Source organism: Anser brachyrhynchus (genome assembly GCF_964034855.1).
Source record: "Anser brachyrhynchus genome assembly, chromosome: 2".
NCBI classification, from domain to species: domain Eukaryota; kingdom Metazoa; phylum Chordata; class Aves; order Anseriformes; family Anatidae; genus Anser; species Anser brachyrhynchus.
The window spans coordinates 9,336,760-9,346,846 of record NC_137695.1 but is presented as its reverse complement, the minus strand read 5'-3'; the positions used below and the strand labels follow the sequence as shown (position 1 = coordinate 9,346,846).

At 40.6% G+C, this 10,087-nt stretch overlaps 1 protein-coding gene across 3 annotated transcripts; it reads right to left on the bottom strand.

Annotated features, from left to right (window-relative positions):
* Positions 1-738: 738 nt before the first annotated feature.
* LOC308190561 (uncharacterized protein) lies at positions 739-8,324 on the bottom strand. 3 transcript variants are annotated; one of them, XR_013947322.1, is made up of 4 exons: positions 8,296-8,324; positions 6,871-7,062; positions 3,013-3,057; positions 739-1,906 (listed from the first exon to the last, which is right to left on the bottom strand). XR_013947322.1 is itself a non-coding variant. In XM_080582130.1 (4 exons), exons 1-4 carry the CDS (start codon positions 7,270-7,272, stop codon positions 1,862-1,864), a joined length of 342 nt encoding a protein of 113 aa, XP_080438256.1. In that variant the 5' UTR covers positions 7,273-7,351; the 3' UTR covers positions 739-1,861. The 3 variants fall into 3 exon arrangements, 2 of the variants coding, with proteins under 2 accessions (XP_080438256.1, XP_080438257.1); XM_080582130.1 differs by lacking the exon at positions 8,296-8,324 and adding an exon at positions 7,213-7,351; XM_080582131.1 differs by lacking the exon at positions 8,296-8,324 and adding an exon at positions 7,213-7,351 and having other exon boundaries at positions 3,013-3,054.
* Positions 8,325-10,087: the final 1,763 nt, after the last annotated feature.

Below are 10,087 nucleotides of genomic sequence, written 5' to 3'. Positions count from 1 at the left end.
ATGTTCTTCCTTGAATTCCACTGTAACAATATTTAGACCGAAAAGATTGTCTATTCCACTTTCCTTCTCCTATATATTTTTTTTCCTTACTTCTCTGAAATACTTTATAACAGATTGGCCCCACACCTCTGTGTTTTGGAAGAGGTGGCCATGGAGATCCTGAGGCTGGAGAGGACAAGTCGTGCACAGAGAGAACAAACCTTACCATGTGGTCTCTCAGGAGTTCCTCTGTTTTTGTGGGCAAAAGGAAAAGTTTTGTGGCTTGGGCTTTTTGGTAGCTGAGCACAGAGCTGATGGTCTGAACTCCCAGAGCACTTTTTCCTTCCAATACTGGTTGAATTTACACACCCTTTGCCCTGTTCTCTAAATCTAGTTCTCACCTGGCAGTAATCCCTTTCCTGTTTTCAACCAAAGGAAAGACTTGTGCCATGAACAAAGGGGAAGGAGATGCCACATATTAGCAGCCAAGATAAGGTACCAGTATTTAAACAACACCAAATGCTCAGTTCAGACAAAGCGGGATATCTCTGATGAGTCCAGTGCAAATACACGCCTCCACATCAACTGTGGTCACCTAGAGCACCCATTTTGGTTAGATTTTTTTTCCCTCTTTGACCTCTCATCACCTCTTTACTCAGCCTCTCCTTGGAGCATGATGTCTGAGTCAAGCTTTTGAACTCTCTGCATGTAAGTAGGTTTCAAAGTAAGCAAACAAGCTCATACATCCCTTGCCTGTGTAGGTGTGTTCACATATTTTTATTTATTAAAAACAAAATAAAAACATAATCTGATACAATTAAAGATGTATTTCAGAGAGTGGTCTGTGCTGAGAAATGCTTGCACCTGGTATTGTAATTTATGATGTTTAAGAAACAAGTTGGCGTTAAAAAGAATCAAATGACAATACAGACAGTAGGATCCAAAAGTCCCTCCCAAGTTACCAAACCCTAGAGAATTGGATAACATCACTCATGCTATGTTTTCTAATATTTTAGAGTAGTGGTTGCTTGCTATATTCAGGCCTTTGATCTCATAACTTTGGCAGCTGACAGTGAGATAATAAGTGTTAAGGACAATCCAGCAAGAATAAAAATCAGAGCATTTTCTAGGGAGGCACTGAGATGTGATGTGATCGGCGAAGCAAAGTGTACGTGAAAGGCAAACTTTGCTCTCAATTGTCTGATGTAAATGCAGATTTCTGAGTATGGCCCCTTTGCAGGAGGATCAGTTTGAAATGTTAATTCAGCAAATAAAGCAAAAGACATTTTTCAACCTTTTTTTTATTCCCTGAGTTGATAGGACATTTACTATGCACAGCCCCACGCACCTCTTTCTGTATCTGCTTGTTAATTGCATAACGCAGTGAATACTGTCAAAGGAGGACAGAAAATGTGTAACAAAGCAACTGAAAAACTGTCCCAGAAGAAAATGTGTCAGAAACACTACACAGCCACAGCTGGAACAAATGGGAGTGGGCTTGTAGCAGGCCACAGAGAACTGGGTGGTCTCATCCAGAGAGGTTTGGTTGCCCTTTACAGCACTTGGTGGAGCAGGGATGTCGCCAGCTGTGGGGTGTAAAAGTCCCCATGTCATTGCACAGACAGCACTTGTAGTCCTTACCTGTGTCTGCTCTCAGTGCTTGCATGCAATTCAGAGGGAGAATTTGGATCACAACCTGCTTGTAGGCCTGAGTGGTGCAGAAATGTCAACAGTCAGGGTCACCCCTCTGGCACTGCCTGGACATGTTTCTGTCTCAAATGATGCCACATAGCTGAGAATGTGGATTTGCCGAGAGGGTATCCTTCCTTCTTCCCTTTCAGCTCTAGACCAAGGCAGAGATCATCTTACAAAGCCACTCAGTTCATCTGCTGCTCTTCTGCTGTTCAGGTTTTCCAGATCCACCAGACTTGTGTAGTGAAAAGAGACAGGAATCAGCAGGAGAAGATCTGGTAAAACCAACTCTGCTCTCCTGCTTCACTGGCTGGTATACTAACTGGAGACAACTGGCTAAATTAAATGGATAATATTGGACCCTTGACGTGATCTGTGGAGGAATATATTCTTCTGACCTACATCCTCAAACACAGAGTCATCTTCTATACATAGTACTTTACAAGTTAAGATGAAATAGAATAGGCTGGAACAAATTCATACATACATTTTCGGTTGTATTATAAGGAAAACAAACTTTCCTTTTTGTCCTACCAGATAAACACCACTGACATTCAAAGACAATATCCAACCAGAGCAAAATGAGCTTCAAACACTGAAGTCCTAAGACCCCATTTTGCCACCTCTGTGGGATTTTCCAATGGTGTGTGACTTAACTTCAGCCTCGAACTTGGCTCTGGACCAAACCCAAGGCCAGAGGAGCATGAGCTCGTAGTTTTTTTTAAAGATCCAGTCCTGCCATATGTTTACCAGCGATATCCTAATTGTCTATGCAATACTCAGTCTGCTATGGATTTTGCAGCAGCTGTCAATAGCGCTCATTCATCACAGGCCCAAGATAATTGAAGCGCTCCATCTGCTGCAGGGCCACTATTATCAACAGTGATACTTGTGTCAGTAACTTACTGAAGAAGGACCTGAACTTGCTCCGAGTGAAAAATCAATGGGAGAATTCCTGTTGGCAGTGGTGGAAACAGCCCTAACCCTTTCAGTACTGCTCAGTACCCATCTCTGCTGGGAGGAGGTGAGCGCAGGCTCAGCTCTGCATCACCCACCAGGATGGATGGCTCTGCTAATGGGTCCCACAAAGCATGCTGGAGCACAGATCCCCTCTGAGACAGAGCAAAGCAGAAGAATTAGGACTGGTATGAAGAAAAAAGTGATGTCAGCTCACATAGATGAGAGGCAGAATTCAAGTTATGCGCCCAGTGTAAGGCCCCTGACTGTACAAACAGCCAGGCATGTTTACGGGAAAGTGCTAAAGGAATTAATCTGTTACTCAGCAACACTAATCAAGGCTCCTACCCCATGCAGTTCATAAAGTCCTATATCCATGCATACCTTTATGCTCATGTTCACAGTCAGCCCCATTCCATCTTCTGTCTGCTGTACAAAGGGAAGGAAAAAAACGAGGTCTGTGCAGTAAAACTAGTTATTATAATACAGCATTATTTTTTTCTCAGATAAAACATTTTTTATCATTTTCAGTTCACTTTCCTCCTATTTTTGTCTACTTAAAAAAAAAAATCTTTTTCTTTTTACATTTTCTTCCAGAAAAAGAACAAACTTTTGAAAACCAAGGCAAGTTATGACCTCCTTAACAAAGAGGGGAAAACAGAAGTTGTTGTCCTGCTGTTGCGAGTGCAGATGAGATCAAACCAGAACTTTAAATCAGAACACCCTTGAACTTTCAAGGTCAGGTTCACGTCTAAACTTTACTGCTAAGGCGAGTCAAAGCCTGTGCTCAGATGGATGTGGATAGCTCCTACTGAGTTCAGTCAGCATTCGTTGATTGTAACGGTAATATTTTTGTTGCATTTGTTTACTTCAGTGCAGATTCTCAAGGATCTGACTCCATTTTCATTCTTTCTTTTTCCTACACTTTGTAAGAAAGGCTACTTATTTGAATACATTTGGGTGCTCCTTATGTACCGAACTATGTGAGATTAGGAAAACCAGAACTTTAGTGAGAGCAGCCGTCCTTGCAGTGTCACTTTGACAATGAAAAATAAAGAGTGCCGAAGGTTCACAGAAGATAACGCTGCATGGTCTCAAAATACAAAGCAGAAGCATGATTCCACTTTTATTAGAGGGGCACAGAAAGTAGGGCGTTGTTGCACTGGGCAATTATTTAGATGCTTTTTAAAATGTTTTGTTGCTTAGTATGTTCTAGACATGAATGATTTTAAGGAGTAGGTAACACCTTTTATTGGAGCAACAGGAATAGCTGGAATGGGCAGTACGTTTTTGAATTCCCTGCCAGTGAGGGACTGAGTCCCCCCCATTTATCTGACAGCACCACAAGATGGAGGAAAGTCATGGGACACCTCTGGATTGAGGTGACAGGGAAAACTGCAAAGGGAGTTTCCCATGTTGTTGTCTATTTTCTGTGGATGTCCCCTTATTTTCTTCAATACACAAGGAGTCAAGATAGCTTTTTAAAAATGTGTGAATCAAGTTGATCAGGAGGAAAAGAAGGAAGAAAAAGCAAGGGTGAGGCATGGTTTGAGTGAATGGCCGAAGTCAAAATAGAGATGACCCCAAGAAACACAGATGTATTCCTGTGCTAGAGAGAATCAGTTCATACCAGAAGAAAGAGATGAGTATTTTTTGATAAATTTTGATTTTTAGAGGGAATGTAAATATTATACCTAAAAAGATACCTTTCTTTTCAATATTTAATGAGCCTTTACTTTTGCCCATCTACTTTTAGTATATGAAAACAAGCCTATAACACAGGAACACTCTCTCCAGTCGTAGTGTAACAGATGTGCAAACCATTAGTATCTGCTACCCATTCCAAGTCATTAAATCTGAAACCCTGCAGGAGGAGTCAAAGGTGCCACCAGGGGATCTGTGTCAGTTATGGTGTTTCTACTTAGCTGATTTCACTAGGAGAGCCATTGCTTTACCTTGAGGCATACTGGGGAGAGAGATCTGTATTAATTGTGGACAAAGTCGCTATGAAAACGTGCAGGTTGAGTCATAAGATCTGTTTCCTGAGGCCTTCACCACAATGGTGGGGAAATTAATAGTGCCTCACTGACAAGGGAAGGTGTAAATAGAATCCAATGAACTTAAAAATTGAGTTAAAACAGAGAAGATCCTTGGCTAAAATGCTTAAGTATTTGGGGAAAAGGGCAATGCCAGGATTTTGATTCACGAGAGGTCAGCTTCAATGGTGAGATGAAAAGCTCAGGTTGGGCACTTCAACAGAGTAGCTATGGAAAACAGTACAGAAAGAGGTTAGGGTCCATGTAGGGTCTTCATCCCCAGCGTGACAGGTGTGGAGATCCAGGACTTGGGAACTGCCTTGTCATTGCATTCAGTGCTCCTGAAATGACCAGCCCATCTCAAGATAACCAGAATTGCAAGGGGACAGTCCAAGGGCAGGAGGGAAACTTGAACCTTCCCATGAAGTCAATGAAAATATAGGCTGGGGAGATGAGGTGTCTTTCCTTCAGAAGTCCCTGCCCCCTGCCCACTGAGGACACAGGTGGCCCTGGTGGGTGCTGAAACTAGGCCTTGGAACAGAACAGAACTGGCTGAACAAGAGAAGAAACCTCGTGCATCTTCTAGAAACCCAGGCATCACGACGTGCCTCAGGCACACAGATTCCTCTTCCCTGTTCAGAAGATGCTGATCCTCCTAGGAGAGAATTTGAAGGCCTTATACGCCCCAGATTCACAGCATTTTTGTAGCCTGCATGGCATTCCGGCACCCAGCTGACTTTCTGATGTTACATGTGGGTGAGCTTTTGCTCACTCTCTTGCCATCTCTCCGTAAGCAGCACGAGCCGAAGCAGGGCAAGTGTCACGGGCAGAAGCAAGTGTCACTGCAGAAGCAGTTCCGGAAACTTTATTGCTCAGAAGTGGCACTTGGCCAGCAGAGCAGAAAGAGAAGAGCTCATAGTTGTGTGCTTGCACACACTGACAAAACTGCTACTGATGAATCAGAAAGAGAAATCTGGAGAGGTGACCTTGGGAGGTCACAGAAGACTAGTTTTTGCCAACAAATATGAACATTTGCAATGAGACTGTGGCCTGGTGCCAGTCACTGTTTTATGTGCTATCTCATCAAAACATGAATTTTCAATAGCTGGTTTGGAGGCCTACTTGCTGCAGCATTATATCTCTCTAACTCCTACAGGTTTTGAATTGTACAGATACAAAAGCAGGGTATTGAGGAAAGCTGGCACTTGGATTTCATTGTTCTCAACGAACATTTTCCTGCATTCTGAAAATCGCCGAGTGGTCAAGTGCCGGAAGGTCACTAAGCAACGTGGCAAAACTGATGACAGAAGGGAGGCAAAAAAATCTCTGCAAAATGAAACTCCTCCATTGTCCAGTCTGGAAGGTCAAAAATTGCCATTTTAGATTGCTCATGTTAATGGAGGCTCACCCACCCTAGGTGTCAGCCCTTCAGAGAGAACTACTGTAAATATCGCCATCTGTGATGTTCCTGGTGAAGGACTCTGCTGATGTAAAGGTTATTACTCATTTATAAACATATGGCTATTATAGTCATTTGGTCCTCTATTCATAGTGGGATTTTTGACTTGATGGAGCTCAGTTTCAAACCAAAAATATTTTGGTTTATTTTTTTTCACTATTCAGCACTAAGGGGGCATTATCAATATGATTTATATTAATAAAACAACATCCCACTGTGGCAAATTCTTAAATCAATAGATGTGATTTGACATCCAAAAAAATCCCATTGAAAGCAGTCAGTCTGAGTGAGCACCACCCAGTGCAGTCTGAAATCAAATTCTGCAGCAACCATGAAAAAGAGTGTGAACAAAAAGAAATTGTCCCAACTAAACAAAATAATAAAAGTTAACAGAGAATGTATGTTTGCCTTTTTGGCATTATTTCCATTTTGCAAATCTAGAGAGATAAAATACTGAAGTTTACAGTGCTTGAGCTGACAGCACCTTTTTAGCAATGTGAGATGGCTCTGAATGTGGGTTTTTAAACTATGGATTTTATTGCCTGTGTGTGTGATGTGTGAATATTTGAGCATGTGCGTTTGTGCATATACATGCCTTTCAAGTAAGCCCTTTAGATCTAAGATCCCATTTCCTCCATATAGTCAACAAAGACCATAAAGCAATTTCTGTAGGAGCAAGAGTTCACCTAGAAGACCTGAAAGCTAAAAATTCCCACCAAACCAGTTCAGACACAATGCATAGCTTACCTGTTGTCTGTCTGCTTCCAGAAGCAAAGGGACCGGTTCATCAAACTTATTGTAAATGCCTAGCTCAGGCTGAGATGAATTGCTTCCTAAACTCCATTGACTTCGTTGAGAGTTTTTATTAGGCCCTTGATTAAGAGTTTTGATGACAGTAGAGCCTGTGTTTGTACGGTTGTCCTTAATATTATGCAAACTCTGAAAAAAAAAAGTATTTTATCCGTTGCTCTACTGAGATATTTTGCAGTAAACCACACACCCATCCACAAATAGGCATGGCTGGATTCCACATACAAAACCATTTCTCTCCCTACTTTTCACCAGCACGTCAAATAAAGTAAGAATTACCAATACATCATCCTGCTTCCTGAGAAACATTTTTTCTTGGAGGAGAATCGCATATGCCATATCTTAAATAATATGTAAAAAAAAAAAAAAATCTTGTTACTGGTATTGCCTTGGATTACTCTAACAAAGTACTCTAACACCCAGCCCTCATTTAATCTCTAATAATGTTTACGTAATGCAGCTGCAAAGCCAAGCAGCGTATTAGCTCATCTCAGCTGAATGAAGAGCAAGTTGCACTTTCTAGGTCTTAGGCCAGACATAGCAGGCATAGCGCTGCAGTGTTCGAACTACAAATGTTAAAACGCAGTAAGGAAAAGAAAATATAAATAAAGGTAACAGCAAGGTTGGCTTTGGTATTTGTTAAACTAAGCTTGGGGAATGAAGATGACGTACTTCAGTATCAGTTGCTGATTTTTTAAAAACCTTTCTTTGTGTTTAAATCAGCCTTAAAATCCTTTCATTTCCTAGCAGTTATTTTTATATACATATTTAAGGTAGAACTGATACTATAACCTCTGAAGAGAATCCATTGGAGAATACTCATGTTCTTGAGAAACCTTCAAATATGGAGATATGATTTTTTGTGAAAGTGGGTGAATATCCCTGATTTACGGCATATACCACAGAGGACTCTGAACACCGAACCACAATGGTTCTTCATAGTGAGCTGAGGCCAACGTTTGCTCTGCTATTGAACTGCCTGCACTTTCTTTTAGCAAATCTAAACATGGTAGTGATGCAATTACACTTCAATTTCTAACAGAATGTGTATACATTCCAAGATTTAGATTTTATTTTTTTAATGATAGAAACTAGCATGTTGGAAAACATCACCTGTACATGTTTAAATTTTCCTTCTAATACAAAACTATGAGTTCAGTCTCTGAGCAAATATTATGTTTTCACCTCTGCAACTTGCCTAGCAGATATATATTAATTATGTACCTTTGAATGAAAAGGAATAGAAACAGAGTGGATAAATGACTTGACAGAGCCAGAAATAGAATCAAGATTTCCTAAAATCCATTCTACTGCCTCCACCACAAGCCTATTTCTGGGAAAAGACCAGGAAGTTTACCATACATTGTTTCTTCCCCAATTTATTCCATTAGGTCACTGCAAAAGGTCTGTGGACATTCTTGCTACAGTTTAAATAGTAGCTTAATTAAGTTTATCTTGAACCTGTTCCCAATAGGCTTGAGATAAACTAAAGCATCTGTGCAATGCAGCTATAAGTTTTACTTTTAAGCCTATTGTTTAACTGTTGTTGATGTTTCCTCATAGAGTGTAGACTTGAGATATGGATCTGAACAGAAGAAATACTCCTCAGATTTTGTAAAATTCAGAAATAGTTGGATTTAGGAAATTTTGTTCAATTAATAGTTACAAGCAGGCCATTTGCTGCAGATCTGCTTCCTTGTGATTTTTAACATTAAGTTCCTAGCTCCAAACATTCTCCCAAAAGCCCAGAAAATTGTTTATTGTTTAAAAAATTGTTTAAACTTGTTTTTTAAGTTTTTACAAAACAGTTCCAGAGGGAGTTTCAGCATCCTTCAGTGCTGACTCGGGGCACCATGACTGGGGGAAATACCTGCATCACTTCTTTTACTTTTCCCCAGAAAAACTCCATAATAAACACCACAAGTGAATTTGCAGAGTCTGTACTTACAGGCGTAATCTCCTATTGACATATGTATAAACTACAAGGGGAGACGCACTATCCAGTCACAGTGTAATGCTCTATCAGCCAGATTTCTGGGATTTTTGAGCAGTGTACTCTGTGTATGGCAACTGTGGGCTAGTGTTTGCCCATTCTTCACTGCTTAAAGCCTCTGGTTTTGTCTTGAGGGTCCACGTAAGGTCAACTTCCCACCCCCCAACAGTGGCATAGAAAACTGCACTGAAGGTGGAAGAAAATGCCTCTCCTTACTAAGCAGCCAGTGTTGATAAAACAGCTCTCTGTTAGAATAGCTTTAAGGGCAAACAGTGAGGAGGTTTACCCATTCAAACAAAGTTAAGAGCAAGCAAATTCTCTTAAAGATGTACCTATGTCTGAGATCTTTGTTTTGTTTTCAGTTACTTGATAGAAAATAAAGATAAAGATAAGAGCAGGCTGCATTGAAAAATCCTCTGTGCTTCTGAAAATGTTTCTTTTGTGTTCAACTGAGAAACATAAGAGAAGGCCACTTGAGCCAAATGGGAATATTAATATTTTAAAAATTCTCTATAAGAATAACCTCTTAGAGCATTTTCCTTTCCTTTCCTTTCCTTTCCTTTCCTTTCCTTTCCTTTCCTTTCCTTTCCTTTCCTTTCCTTTCCTTTCCTTTCCTTTCCTTTCCTTTCCTTTCCTTTCCTTTCCTTTCCTTTCCTTTCCTTTCCTTTCCTTTCCTTTCCTTTCCTTTCCTTTCCTTTCCTTTCCTTTCCTTTCCTTTCCTTTCCTTTCCTTTCCTTTCCTTTCCTTTCCTTTCCTTTCCTTTCCTTTCCTTTCCTTTCCTTTCCTTTCCTTTCCTTTCCTTTCCTTTCCTTTCCTTTCCTTTCCTTTCCTTTCCTTTCCTTTCCTTTCCTATTTTTATTTTGAAACCCTTTTTAACTTCTGCTTTCTCATTCTTTCTGGAAAAGAAGGAGTATGGAGAATGCACATGTTTTGCCCTGTCTAATCGACTTGTTTTTATGTACTCAGGGCTTAAGAGAAAGCGATCAAAGGTGAGGCTGTGTGGTTTGTAAACACCAGGCTGTGGTTATATTGTGGAATTTACATATAATTCTGTCACTAACTTCTGCTTGCTCGTCCTCTCGTGGAGCTTCAGATGGCATCTCGACAAAGGCTTCTCTAAAAACTTGTTCATTAGTAAAGTAGGACTGTGGGGTTTTGCTA

What these genes read in the sequence shown, in the direction of transcription:
- LOC308190561 (XM_080582130.1), bottom strand. Translation starts at nt 7,272, where the DNA reads ATGGCATATGCGATTCTCCTCCAAGAAAAAATGTTTCTCAGGAAGCAG. An exon ending in GGAAGCAGGATGATGTATTG is followed by an intron (nt 7,063 to 7,212) that starts GTAATTCTTACT and finishes TTTTTTTTTCAG; the next exon opens with AGTTTGCATAATATTAAGGA. An exon ending in CTGTGAACATGAGCATAAAG is followed by an intron (nt 1,907 to 3,012) that starts GTATGCATGGAT and finishes TCACTACACAAG; the next exon opens with TCTGGTGGATCTGGAAAACC.